The following is a 15,532-nucleotide window of genomic DNA, read 5'->3' as shown; positions in this document are numbered from 1 at the left end:
AAGAGTATAAGCTGTTGTATGGTGTAAACTGATTTCTCCTTAATTTGATCCCCAAGGGACTAATGGCCATATTGCAGAGTGTCTCAAAAAATGTATATACACACTTTATATACAACTGATAGCTACATTTTGAGAATGAGATGTATTTTAATAAACACTGTCTTTATAATTATTCAAAGTGTGAGTATACATTTTTAGGGGGATACCCTATATGTTACATATATATAATTTCCTATTCAGGGATACTTTTAGATTTGTTATACTATTACATTTCATTCCAACCAAATTTGTTTTTCCATTCATATCTATTCACAATATATGTGCACCTCAAATTTAAGGAAGAGCCTACATCCTCAATTTAAAAATACTGACATCTGACTTGATTTCTTCTTAAACATGTACTTATTAAATTCAATGAAAAACTAATTTACACATCACTGAATTTTTATAATTAAACAATTTGAATCTTTTTTGTAAAAAGATACGATAAAATGGTGTTATTCTGCAAATTTAGATCTACTTATACATGTCTGTTAGCATTGGAAGCAGTGCATTTATACACCTATTGGCTTCCCCTTGAACAGAAGAGGCTAAGAAGTCATTTAAGTGTATCCTATGCAGAGGAGAAAGAGGAATATATCGATTGATGACTGTTGAAAAGACATTGACGGTTTAACCTGGGAGAAGAGAAAATTTTCCAGTCCCTGTATTGGTCTTGGACCCAAGTTTCCTATGAATGTTCAACTTTATTAACAAAGAATTATGGTTCAGTAGCTTTCCCAGTATCCAATAAGTTTTCTCGGAACTTACTTCATATAGATATGTATAACAGGAAAAGTACATGTAGATCAAATATTGCAAAAAATATGTGTAATAAAATGTGCATATATCCCATTTATCTATTTTCATAGGTTTCAAAACTAATCTCCACACTGTAGCCAGAATGACCATATCATCCTTGCTTACTACTTTACTGATTTTGGTAATTCTTAGCATAAATATGAAGTTGATTAGTATTGTCTACAAGGAGCTGAAAGGTGTGACCTTCTTCTAACTCTCTAGCCTCATCTGGTACTATACTTATTTTTCTTGCAAGTTTTATTACCTTCTGGAACACACTGAAAGTCCTCCTCTCCCACCCAGAGGGCTGTTGTCTACTTATTTTCTCCTTCTGAAAAGCTCCTAGGGGACCCTACACATCTTTGCCTAGTTAACTCTATTCATCTTCCTGCTAATTTCTTACTCTTTTCAGCCATACCTTCCCTGTACTTGAGCTTCTCAAACTTGGTTAAACCTACCCCCAAGTATTTGTCTTAATTGTACATCTGTTTTAGTTTACATATATTTGTATGATTACTTGATTAAGTTGTCTCCTCACTTGGACTATACTTGTGTACGAGAAAGTAACTCTGTTAAAAAAGTTAAAAATGAATTAAATGAGTAAATAAATTAATGTTATACTTGTTTTATAGCTTCTTATCTCATACACACACACACACACACACACACACACACACACACACACACACACTCTAGAGGCCTGGTACACGAAATTTGTGCACAGGGAGGGGGTGCTGGGGGTGGGGTGTCCCTCAGTCCGGCCTGCATCCTTTCCAATCTGGGATTGCGGCTCCAAACCACTCTCCTGCCTGCCTGCCCGATCACCCCTAACTGCCTCTGCTTGCCAGCCTGATCACACCCTAACTGCTCCCCTGCCAGCCTGATCACCCCTAACTGCCCCCCTGCTGGCTTGATCACCCCTAACTGCCTCTGCCTCAGCCCCCGCCACCGTGGCTTTGTCCAGATGTCCAGCCTAATTAACAAATTACCCTTTTATTAGTATAGAGTAACAAATGTTAGCTGAACTTGTGGTGCTTGTGAATAAAATTTTTGATGCCCTGTGGGAACCTGATTTTATATTTTAACTAGTGGCCTGGTGCACAGATCCGTGCACATTGAAAGGAAATTAATTAGAAGAAGTATTTTAATATCGCTATTCACCCTTTCTCTATAATAGAAGTGTCAACCAAATTCATGATTGACAATGAGAGATTGAAACACATGTATGTGAATGGTGCCAGCAAGAGCTTTATATGTATCATGCATGTACAAGTCAATTTAGCCTTTTATATATAGAGAATAAAATTGCTTAATTAGACCTGCTTTCTGATTTAGCTAAACTTTTTCCAGCCCAGTGAAGCACCCCAACTTCTCTTTCAGGTAATTGTCAGTGGCACAGCAGTAAATATCAACATGAAGCAGATTATTATTGTTGATCATGCAGGGAGAACAAAGGGTAAAATATTTAACTGCAGCAGTGTTTGACTATATGCTGCACAGTGAGAAAACCTGAAGTCATTTTCAAGGTCCACCATTTCTTACTTCTTTTCAGTCAGGTCAAGTTTCTAAGCTTTCTAAATCTCCATTTTCTGGCTAATGAAAAGAAAATAGGATTCCACTGAGTCTTCTGTCTACCTACTCCAGGATTTCTGGGAGAATCAAATGAGATGAGGCATAGAAAATGCTTCACAGACATTTGGTTAAAGTGTAAAATGTTTGCACCTGGCTATAAAGCAAGTGGTGTTCCTGGGCTGCAGAAACTCCAAGGAGGCTAGTTGCTAGGGAGAGGAAGCCAGGCATTGCTATGTGACATCATTACCCGGTGCCCACAGCAACTATTTCTGGGCTGTGGCCTGCATTTTGTGCCATGGGGTCTCAGCAGCATCAGCTGCGATTTGGTGGGCTGTTGCTCTGGGGTGGTGGTGGGGCCTGTGTCCCACTTGGGTGAAGCTGAGTGTTGCTTTGTGGGTGCCAGGTCCAAGGTGCTGTTTGTCAGTAAATGGCCAGTGTGCATCACGGCAGCTCCTGTTTTGAGCATCTGCCCCCTGGTGGTCAGTGCATGGCATAGCACCCGGTTGGACTTTCAGACACTTAGCATATTAGCCATATATATATATATATATATATATATATATATATATATATATATATATATATATATATATATTAGTAGTCCGGTGCATGAAATTCGTGCACATTAGAAGGGAATTAATTGCCCTAACTGGTTTGGCTCAGTGGATAGAGCATCGGCCTGTGGACTCAAGGGTCCCAGGTTCGATTCCAGTCAAGGGCATGTACCTTGGTTGCGGGCATATCCCCAATGGGGAGTGTGCAGGAGGCAGCTGATCGATGTTTCTCTCTCATCGATGTTTCTAACTCTCTATCCCTCTCCCTTCTGCTCTGTAAAAAATCAATAAAATATATTTTAAAAAAGGGAATTAATTAGTGGAGATATTTTAATATTGCTATTTGCCCTTTCTCTATAATAATAGTGTGAGAGATGAAAGGAAATTAGTAAAATGTATATGAAAATAATATATAGATTTATTAATAAATAAACAGTAACAAAAGGATATAACAACAGAGGCATGATATAAAAACGACAAAAACATGCTATGAAAACCACAAAAACATGATATGAAAACAACAAAAACATGATATAAAAACAACAGTGATGCAAACAATGACTGATAAAGTGGTTAAACTTATTCTAATATCTCCCTGTACACCACATTAAGAGTGAAAACACTTTCAGAGTGCTTGACTAATTTCCCTTGTGATGAAGTACTTAGAACTTTAACTGTAACATCACATGCTCTTCAAGCTTGAGAGAAAGCAACCTATAACTGACCATGTGCAAAAATGGATTCAGGTAGGAATATGCCTACTTTGTCTAGAGTTTGTCCTTGTGATTTATTGATAGTCGTCACAAATGCTGGCATCACGGGAAACTGTCCTTGAATCAATTTAAATGGGAGGCCAGTGTCAGATGGGGACAAATTAATTCTTGGAATCAGAACAACCTCTCCTTCTGCAGATCCTGTTAATACTTCAGCATCAATAATATTAGGTCGTAATCTTTTGATAATAAATCTGGTACCATTACAAAGACCCCATTTACTATTGAGATTTCTCAATAGCATGATGATTGCACCCACTTTCAATTTTAATTTATGACATGGCATTCCTGAAGGAGTAATACTATTAAGAAATTCGATGGGAAAATTTTCCTTTTCAGCATCATCTGTGGAATCAATGGAATCATCACTCAAATATGTGTGAAAATCTCCATTGAGTATATCCAAATTTTCTTCATTTAATTTTTGAACATGTTCATTTTTTGGACAAAGAATTGCATGTTTAGATTTTTTTTTTTTAATATTATCTATAGCAGTGGTTCTCAACCGTGGCTGCACATCAGAATCATCTGGGAATCTTTTTAAAATCCTGATTCCTGGGCCTCATCCTCCGGAAATTGTTTCTTTGTTATGGGGTGGGGCCACAACATTAGTAACAAAGAAACAGAATTAAAACTATTGTGGGGAGCCGCTACAGTGTTTTGGACAGGTTCAAGCCTTGGACTGATGAGAGAGCACAGTCCTCTCATTGCCATGTGCAAGTCCCAGGTTAGAGGGCAGGGCCCTTCCAGCACAATTACAGCCAACAGCTGTAGCTGTAAGCTTGAACCTATGGTCCAAACATGTGGCCCCACATGCCTGAGTAATGTAGGCTTGATAGAATTCAGATGTAGTTGAGTAGGATTGAAACCCAGGAGAATGTTGTAAACATCTTGGTCACGCCCTTACTTTGCCTCGTAGCATCTGCTATAAAATAAAAGCATGGCTGTGGATGTGGTCGCTGTCTCTCAGAGAAGCAACGTCCCACTGTCCCACTGAGACCCAGCTTTCATTCTCTTGTCTGTCTTTTCTAAGCCTTTCAGCTGCCTCCACTCAGGTTCACCCTTGGCTGTGCTGATGTGGCACACTTTATAAAGATATGCCTCCACGCTCCCAGGGCGGTTCGTGCCTCAAACCCCACCCTTTCAGGAAACAGCTCCGGGCCATTTCCAAGACAACCCTTGCAGGACTGACTTCCTTCCGCTTGGTGGTGGTTCTGGTCGTGATGAACACCACCCATGGTTTTTATATATATATATATATATATATATATATATATATATATATATATATATATATATGTATATATATATATTTCTAGATCAAGAAGTTCTCTCTTTTACCATGTTGAAATTCCTATTGCTGAAATAAAAGCTGATTTTAAAAAAATCAAATTGAATAGCTAGAAAGACAGCTGGTCACTATCCTTAATACATTACTTGTTCCTTTATCAGTGGAATACATTTTCTATCACCATCTCAGCTATCTTATTTTTCTTCTAATTTTAACTTTTGGTCATCCTTCCACTCAGTGAATCTTTAAGGGATAAAGATATTGATAGTTTGTTTAGGACTTGAATTGGCCTTGAGAATCCCATGTAGTCTTTACTGCCGACATCAGTCTTACCCTGTGGGAAACATATACAGGATTGGGCAAAGGTAGCTTTATAGTTGTGAGTCTGAGAAACAGTCAATAAAGCTGCTCAGTAATCATAACCTGCATGTCTTTTTTTCCATAGGAACAACTATAAACCTACTTTTGCCCATTCCTGTACTAACGAGTGTTAGCCAGCATCTTCTGAGGCTCCCTTTCTCCAAGGGGCTGCTCAGGAAATATGGCCACTCCTAATTAAAATACGTTTAGCTTTTCAGCTTACCCTGGTGCTCTCTTAGCAGGAATGAAAGGGGTTTCATAAGGAGATTGGAAGTCTCTTCTTCCACACGCACAAAAATCGGCAATCTTTGTCCCCTTTGACAGCTGGTGGCATCTTTCTGAAAAGCTTTCAAATCATAGATCATTTCTTCATAATGAAACTGTGTGGCTCAAATACAGAGGGTTGAAATTCTTATCTTATGCTGCAGTAAAATGCTCTAATTTAGATTCACAAAAGGATTCCGTACTCTTTACTTTGGAGAGCTGTGCAATTTGCCCATAAAAAGACTGTTCAGCACCATTAATGCATACCATAAGTGTTCACTGACATCATATTCATTAAGCAGCACATCCTTATGCATAACCTTCTCAACCTCGAATGTGTTTTTTCCTTTTGAAGAATGACGAATGACAAAGGGGCGAGGGAGCCCCCAAGCAATACTGTTGCCTTTAAGGATGAACTTGGGAACTTTAGCTTGATCCCCTCACAGGAAAACAAAAATCAGGTTCAATCCTTTCTTACCTAAGGCAAAGCCATTTTTTGTTTGTTTGTTTGTTTGTTTGTTTCATGGCCAAGAGAGTGACCCCTGACTTCTGAGCATCAGAGACAGATCTTTGCACAATAGAAAAATTTCATGAGGGCAATGACCAGAAAATTCCTTAGATAACATTTACTAAGCACCTACCTTTGTCTTCGAGCCTATGTTAGTCACTGAGGGTAGAGGTGATTATAGAATATTAATACAACCCATAGTTTCTAACCTTTGGTACTAAGTATCATCTGTTTCCTAATTTGATCTGATAGGTTTGGGGGAGGAAAGGAGAGGCGTGTGGTGAAAGGGAAAGGAAGAGTGAGGGAGAATTATATTGGGAACAATAGTTGCTCTTGGCAGGGGCAGCGACTGACCCTAGCATCAATTCCATTGCTACTCTGTAGTGTTCCTGCACTCACCATGACCGCCAGTTATTCTCCCAGATCTTTAAGTGTGATAGGTAGGGCAGGCCCTTTCTAAATCTGCCCTCCTCCCACCATTTCCCCAGTTCATTCATACTTTTCTCAAACTTGTGAGATATCTTCTGGTTTCCATTGTAGGTACACCTGAGAGCCTGGCAGAAAAAGAACGGCAGCTCTCTACCATGATTACCCAGCTGATCAGTTTACGGGAGCAGCTCCTGGCAGCGCATGATGAGCAGAAAAAACTGGCAGCCTCACAAATTGAGAAACAACGGCAACAAATGGACCTTGCTCGCCAACAGCAAGAACAGGTGAGCCCTGCAAAGGGAGCTGACGAACTGGAGATGTGGAATGTGCCAAGCTCAGCGAGTAATCACATTGATTGGTTTACTTGTCAGAAGGGTGCCTGAAGAAAGAAGGAAAGAAAGAAGCCTGTTGGAAATCAGGTTCTTTGAGAATACTGAGGGGGATATGTAGAGGACAAAGAAAGGCATCATAGCAACTGGGCATTACTGAAATGATAACGTCTTCCAGAACATTTGCATGGGATCCATTACTCAGGGAAGCTGATTCACATAGGCAGGCAGCACATAGACTCCCAGTGTAGCTTAACCATGAGTTTGTCACTTCTCTCTGGGCCTTACTCTTTTCATCCAGAAAAACAGGCTTCTGGTTTAGGAAAACTTTGAGGACCTTCTAGCCCACGGATCCATTGATTTTTCTCTGACTTTAAAACTAGGGTCACACATCTGTTTTCCCGGAATAGCCCTGGTTAATGCCTGTTTTCCAAAATAAGTATTAATAATCCCCCTTCCACTTGCAAAAGTTGTCCTGGTTTGGATGCTAAATTATATGGTCACTCTATTTATAGCACAGGTAAATCATTAAAAAATAATTAGCACATGGCTCCTATAAGAATTTTATTTCATTGATTTAGAAGTGAGAAAGAAGAAAAAATAGCAAAGTTTAAATGTATATGTTTTTAAATAAATCGCTCTCCCAAATGTTTTTCCTGTCTCATAAGAGTACATTAATCTAACACAGTGATTCTATAGAGTAGTCCCTGGTGCTTTAGATCAGACAGACCCAAATTAATGTGCAGTTTTTAGGAATCTGACATTATTACTGGAATTATCTTTTCAGTTAAATGTATTTTATAGGGGTATATAGAGCAATATATGCTCTGTTGATTTTAATGAGTTGTGACGTCTGGTATTTTATATGCTTGAATATTTGCCCACGTGTAGGAATATGGACTCAGCCCCTAATGGAAAATAACATAAAGGAACACTGTAAAAAATCAGAAGTTAGAATGTCATTTAGCCATCCAGAGATGACACAGTAATTAACTATTGACACTTGTGAATAAGCTAGCACAAATTAATCTTGACACATTTGCAGACGAGTGATATCTTACAGTGAACACTTTGTAATTATATTTCAAAATGAAAATTAAATGACACTTAAAACTAGGTTGTCATGCTCAATGAAGCGAGCATGTAGCTCAGCCGATTGGCAAATAAAATTCAGAATTTGAGCCACATGGTGCTTATGTACCATACTTCACTGTGTCAAACCCACACGTCTAAAGTGGATGATAGTAATTGCACTGTGGTGTTCTAGAGGCATTTCTGTGCAGCACTTTATCATTTAGGAGGGACCATCAATATTAGATGCCTAGTGGTGTTTCACTGGTTTGCTAAGAGGAAATAAATATTCAGAGGATCCAGCATCTAAACCTAGAGTCACAGAGTGAGTTGTCCATTTCCTTTTTTAAAAACAATTTTTTAATTTAAATCATTTTTATTTTTCAATTACAGTTGACATACAATATTATATTAGTTTCAGGTGTACACCCCAGTGATTAGACATTATATAACTTACTAAGTTATCATCCCAATAATTCTCATACCCATCTGACACCATGCATAGTTATTAGAAAATTATTGACTATATTCCCCATGCTGTACTTTACAACTGCAGTATATTCTGTAACAACCAATTTATACTTCTTAATCCCTTCACCTTTTCCCCCCATCCCCCCAAAAACCACTATGTCCTTTTCTGATTTGAATGGTGACAAGTAAAGTGGGCCTTTTCAATCTGATTAAATATCGTTTCCAGTTTGCTTATAAAGCTTTGGGAAGGAATGGTCCCATGTCTCAAACTGTTAGGGACAGTTTTGTCATGACTTCCAGAATGAGCTAGTCATTACCAGAAACCTTAAAGCAACATTTGGTAGCAGACTGCTATTTTGTCATCTTCTGTTGAATGAAAATCTGATTTGGGTGTTTCCCTCTGCTCTAGGCTAAAGCATCAAAAAGACTCAAAGCATAAACCTGGGGGTCGATACACACTTGTTTTCACTTCCCACATTGCCCATTCTAGAATACTGGCTTCTGGAAATAAAAAAAAGTAGGAAAAAAACAAACAAAAAAAACAACCCCATACCTATAACTCTTGCCTAAAGGGCACCACTAAAAGTTTTCCTAAGTCCTCCCTGGCCACTTTCTCTCTGGCTTTCTAGGTTGGAGTGTATTCTAAGGGGCACCCCCCTCAGCTCAGCTTTGAAGGCAATAAGCAGACTGATGCCTTCATGTTTTATAGTAAACACCACTATCTTAAAGAAGTTGTTTGCTCTCCTGAGAGGCAGATTCAGTCTTCACTGAGGCTTGCATGAAGAGGTTAATATTTCTTTTCCTAGACCAGATGATGTGTTAGGACTTTGAATTTGATTGTTGGGTGAAGCAAGAGACTGTAACACATTACCCTCAGAAGAATAACTAGATAAATATTAAATTTTGTGTTTAAAATGCTTTGTACATCACATCATTGATGTACATTTGTAAATCAACAAAAAGAAATCTTTGTAATGATTTTTGACATTTTGCTGTGTTTTCTTGATATTCCCTTGGCAATATTTGTTTTATCAGTACTGAGAGTCCTTATATCGGAAAAGGTTTCACCAAAGTCAATTGTATTTTAATTAATAAAAAGTTCTTTCCTGTCTCTGCATTCAGATTTTACCTTTTTAGTCCAAATTAAGCTCTTTAGAAACACGTAGCCATAGTTTTTCTGTATTTATTCTTCAAGGTCAGATTTTGAAACTCCCGTTCTTTCCAGGTAATGGGTGCAGATAGAGGAGTTCCTCACTAATGTATGAGGGGTAGTTCTCAACTGCAGATGAAGAGTTAGGGGTACACAGAGAAGTGGCATCTGTTTGAAATTTTCCTTTTCTCCAAATTTCTGGTTCTGCCTCTCTCACTTTATAGGAACTCTTTCACATAGAAGTGCAGTAAAGCATTCTTGTAATACCAGGAGAGATACCTGAGGTAATGACAAAGGTGTAAGCATTTCATTTCAACTTAATGTAACTTTATTTCTGATAGATTGCAAGACAACAGCAGCAACTTCTGCAACAGCAGCACAAAATTAATCTCCTGCAGCAACAGATCCAGGTCAGTGTATTTTATTACTCTCGTCTGATTATATACTCAGAGACTTTCCTCCTTGAAAATGCAATTTAAAATGCTGCAAATGCACCCCTCCCTTATAAACAGCACTGATGTAGTTACTATCAAGGATGTTGTGTACCATGGTATAAGTGGATGCAGGAAATATCAACTAAATGGTGGTCTAAAGCATTCTTTTCTGACGTGATGCATATGCAGGAAAAAAACCTTATCTCTTTTCTTTCTGCCATTTGCCTGACAGAACCTAGTGGAAACCTAGTGGTTTCCAAGGTAGCATACACATGGTATTTTGCCACAAACCAATTTCTCTTTGTATTTCACCATCTGACAGTATCATGGGGAGAAGCCTGTGCTTGTTTACTTGCTAGGATTCTCTGATTGGGCCAGTTAGGAGAAGAATCTTATGACCTGGGAAAAGATTGGTAATAATTGATTAGTTCTTTAACAGATATCAGTTGCATTTCTGTTAGATGATGCTGAGGGGAATATAAAGACGAATGAATAATTGTCTGTCTTTAGGAGCTTATAGTCTAGAAAGGAAGAATAACTTGTTTCTGAATCATTGTAACACAATTTAGAAATTCTCTTTTTTGTTGTGGCAGGGTAACACTGTCTATAGATCATGATGACAATGGCATGGCAAGGAATTTTGATTTCTGTCTTTCCTTTAGACACTTGGTGGTGAATTCAACTCACAGCTATTTGAGATAGGTAAGGGATTGGTCTCCATTTCTGAATAGGAACATAGGTATGGTTGTCTGGGGATTAATACTCAGGAATACCGATGCCAGAGTTAGATGTACCCACCACAGCCTCTGTGGTTTCTGTTGGCTGCTGTGGCTGTTTTCTAACCACCAGGATCTGCGATTCAGCCTAGTTGGGGCAGTATATTCTGAATTACATGATTCCTTTCCTTGAGATTAATATTATTACACCTTCCTGTATTCTTAAGAAAACATTCACATAATATCCTAGCTTACTCTAATCTTCTTCCTTACTGATGAAAGCTAGTGATTTTAACGTAGATTCTGCTTCATTTTTGTTAATCATACTTAGTGTCTCAGGTAGCACTCACTGCATTTAAAATAATGATTAAGTGCCTGAAGAAGTACCTGAACCTGATTTGGCTATCTTCATGAGGAGGTTTTAACCAGTGGTTTGTTGTGGTTATGGTTGTTTTAAAATTAGTTCTGATTCTATATTCCATACCCAAGTCTATATGTTTCAAAGTAAAGGGTCCAAATGCAGAGGAAATGGAATGTCTCTGGCATTTTTGACAGCCAACCTTTACAATTAAATCTTGGAATAATTTCTCATCCCAATATCTCTTCTATAACTCATGCTGAGATACTTAATTAAATAACTGTCCAGGTGTTCCCTTGTTCTGTTCTTATTAGAATTTTCAGTGTGTCTTCTATTACTAAGGTCAAGATTTTTAGCCTGTGGCTTCCTACATTTTTTCTAGATCCTTCTCTAAGAACTCAGTGGGTGTTAAATAACCTGATCATTTAATTCTCTCTGTTTCTCGTATTTGTAAAGTAGGAATGGAAGACGTTCCCCGTGTTCCCATATCAGTTACTTATTATTAATGTTTTTACTACTTCTTTATTATTTACTTCTTTATTGATTTTGAATATATTTCACTTATTCAATGTTGTTTGTATTAAGTGACCATTTTAATTGTGGTACAGAGGCTCTCAGATGAATAGCAACCAATTCTGAGTATTTTATGAAATATTATTGCTGTTTATTGATTACATGTGATTTTATAGTCACAGCTTGACTGTATGAAATTGATGTCTTTTTTAGGAAACTCGAACTTGATCTTAAAATATTACTCATCAGAATATTCAGTGTGAAAATACAGGAAAATAGTTGGTCCAGGTTTTCTAATAGAAGTTTAATTGCTTTTTATATTTGTGGATATTTCTCATTGTTTAAATTTATAAAAATTGAAGCTGATCAGCACTTGATCTCAGAACTTTAAGTTATAAAATCATAGAGAGATTTAAAGTGTCAGTTATATTCATTTTAGAAATGTAGGATTCTTTGTAACCAGAATTCACATTGTAAAAAATAAGAGGAAGCAATAACCTGTATTTACAGTTCTCTGTTCTGAGCTACTCTTCACTGCATAGCATGTCAGTATTTATCTTATCAGTATGAGACCATTTACAGAATTTTTCAAATGCTGAAAAGTAGTTGTTACACAAGTATTTGTCTCTGACACTTAAAAAGCGGTGTTTGATATTACGACTTTTAGTTATTTTTTGAAAGGGAATGGGTTAACTGTATTTTCAAAAATGGCTTTTGACAAGCCATAGACATGATCAAATTTAAGAGAGAGATTATTGTTGAGCTAATTTTTAATATATATGTTTTTGAGCAAAATATGAGACTTATGAGATGTTTGGAACATTTTTTTTTCTATCATGAAAGAAACATTCTCCCTTTTGAAATCAAAACATGACAGAGTAAAATAAGATAATAAATGCAAAACCCTAACTTCTCTTCTGAAAGTAAATGAATACGGAGACCATTTGCGCAAGTTTGACATTTTATCTTTTCTTAAAAATCTTGAGTCCTAGAACCTATTAGCTAATATGGTCAGCAAGATTGAGCCCTGGCAATTGGCTATGAATGAATGTCAGGTGGTTATAGTCAAGATTATTTTTCACATCTAGCTCAGAATACTGACTTCTGAATTAGTTTTGTTGTTTTGGAATTTACAACCTGTAATAGAAAGAAAGAAAAGAGTGTCTAACCTTTGGTAATAATACATCTGGGCCTATTATAATGGAAACAAATGAAAACCTTAATGGTTTGCACAAATTTAAAAGCAGGATTTTTCATTAGAAATAGGAAAAGGCACGAGGTAGTATTGTAATGCTATTTCACAGGCTTATTTTGTTTGCACTAATTTAAAAGTTATATATGCAGTTAAATAATTTCATTTATATAATTTCTTCCTTGAATATCATTTTTAACATAATTTGCCTTGGTAAAACCTAACTGAAATTTTAAAGATATACTTTTAAGGCCATGTAGACCTTGTTGAAAAAAGTAAGATGAATGATTTTGTGAACTAATGTTTTTATTTTTTTGATGAGTCAGTTTTTACCATTTAAAAAAATCAGGTTAATAACTAAACAATTATTAAAATGCTTTCATATTAACAGATCTTTTAGGAGGCTGTTCGCTTAGTAAATTCAAATCCCTCTGTTTGTGCTTGGGGGAAATGGTGATTCCTCTAATTTGTTACATATTAAGTAATTCCTTCCATGTGAGCCCAGAAAAAGTTAGATGTTTTTGATATTTCTAGAACAAATATAGCACAATTTTTATCAACTCTATGAAAAGCAAAACTAATAAATCATGGAATATGGATCCTTGGAGTTGGGAATGTTGAGTCTCATGCTATAATTCCAAAGGACAGGAGTTGGGAATGTTGAGTCTCATGCTATAATTCCAAAGGACAGATAACTGCCTCAGTAATTTCATCCCCCGTCTCTCACCCATTGCACTATATGCTACTTAGCTAGTCTCTTGAAGAATTTTATTTATGAGTTATGTTGATTACAAAACAAAATGTATTTTTAATTCATTGGACATATGAAACACAGTACTTTAATCAACTATTATATATACAGGGTGGGCAAAAGTAGATTTACAGCTGTAATACAAATTAATACAATCTTACCTAATAATAGACAAACATGTAAATTAACTGTCCCTCCACTATGCTCTCCAGCCAATCAGGAGAGTATGCTAATTAACCCAACAAAGATGGCGGTTAATTTGCATACGTAGGGGTGAAGAGGCAGAGCAAAGACTGAAGGCTCTGTCCATCCGGAGCTGAGAAGACTGAAGGCTTCATCCGTCCAGAGCTGTGAAGACTGAAGGCTCCGGTCGGAGCAAAGGCCTGGGTCGCGGGTGCCAGAGGAAAGCCGCTGCTGGCAGCCAGGGGAAGGGAAGGCCTATTGCATGAATCTCTTCATGCAAAGGGCCTCTAGTAGGTAATAAATAATAATATAAAAATAAACTGTTTCAGGTGTTTACAACTGAAAACATACTGTTGTCCACCCCTGTAAGTCTAGTCTAAGCAAACAGAAAATATTTTATAGATCTTGATTTTTTGCTCCATCCATATAGTTATACATTTACCATCATTTAACCATGTCATGGTTTTTGAATCCAGAGAAGATACTCTTTGTGGACATAACACACCACATTCTTTGGTTTTGATAGCATGTCAGTAGGAACACATTTAATGATGGCATTTTACTGCTAGAACCTAATCTTTGCAAGAAAATTCAGCTCATTAAAATATCTTTGTGAGAAACTTACTTCTGCAGGCATGAATGGTGTTATCTAATTAGCCATGTCTGTTCAGACCCTAATTTTAGTGTTATTCAAGTGGCTTATGTTGTGTGCTATACAGGGAGTGTCCTTTCTTCATATCACTGACCGAACAACAATGGTCCCTTAAGAATGGACTGGCTCATTGGGATTTTATTTGGCTTGCTGGGTCAGAGCCAATGATTTAGTCAACTCACACACATCCAGCATCTGAGGTGTAATTGTGAAACTTGAAATGCTTAGCTCTTTGTTAATCTTTATGGTTAATATACAATTTTAACTGGCCTCCCCTCATATTTTAATACATTCCTTAGTTGGTGAACTCAGTCGGTGGAAGGACTAAACTAAATGCCATTGCTGCTGCTTTGCAGATATACATGATCTTGTCCAAAACATTCTCTTTTAAAAGCTGTAGTATATGCTGCTTCTGTCCAAAACCAGTTCTTTGTCTGTTCAATGATGCCTCTTTCTTCTTATGGGTATTTGAGTAATATTCATACATAGTGTTTTCTATTTTGGTTATAATCCTATGTGCTATTTGTATATGCTGTCTCTGTGTGTTTGTCACGTGGCAGAACACCATTAAATGTGTGTTATTCTTTTTTCCGATTAATCTGGAGATGTTAATGTTATAAGCTAGGAGGTGATCGTTCTTAAACCATTAAACAGAATAATTTGAGATGTACTCTCACCTTTCAAGAGGATAAACCTGGCCTTTTGTTTCTTTCAGTATGATTAACTACAGGTATTTCTGGTATCTGCTGAGCAGAATAAGGACTCCCATTTATGTGAAGTAGTTGTCTAAAGATCAGAAATAATTACTTTATACATTAGCCTTCATGGCCTGCATGGCCTGGTTAATTAATTTTTTGCTAGGATAATAATAATAGATATATATTTGGAGATATGCTTCATCATTAAGTATCTAATTGACCTCTAATTTTAAGAGCTGGACCTTGCCTTTATTGTCTTTTGGAGATGGCTGACGTGGCAAGCAGAAAACCTGAGGAAAGTCAGGAGCCTTCCAGTCTCACATAGTCCCTCTGTCTTATGTCGTATCTCTTTGTTAATTGTATTTTGCATTGATAAACAAAAAGCAATTACAGTGCTCCTGTTTTGGCTCTAGCGAATAGTCC

The 15,532-nt window shown here is 37.1% G+C and overlaps 1 protein-coding gene across 26 annotated transcripts in view; it reads left to right on the top strand.

Annotated features, from left to right (window-relative positions):
* SOX6 (SRY-box transcription factor 6) overlaps positions 1–15,532 on the top strand; it is a 550,404-nt gene that overhangs the window by 352,421 nt on the left and 182,451 nt on the right. For all 26 annotated transcript variants that reach the window (XM_059709018.1, XM_059709013.1, XM_059709014.1 and 23 more), the window contains 2 exons: positions 6,703–6,875; positions 9,954–10,022. In XM_059709018.1, coding sequence (XP_059565001.1) covers positions 6,703–6,875; positions 9,954–10,022 — 242 coding nt within the window. The remainder of the gene's footprint in view (positions 1–6,702; positions 6,876–9,953; positions 10,023–15,532) is intronic.

Source organism: Myotis daubentonii, chromosome 9, assembly GCF_963259705.1.
Source record: "Myotis daubentonii chromosome 9, mMyoDau2.1, whole genome shotgun sequence".
Taxonomy (NCBI): domain Eukaryota; kingdom Metazoa; phylum Chordata; class Mammalia; order Chiroptera; family Vespertilionidae; genus Myotis; species Myotis daubentonii.
Note: the sequence above shows the minus strand (reverse complement) of the source record. Positions and strands in the feature narration are given on the sequence as shown.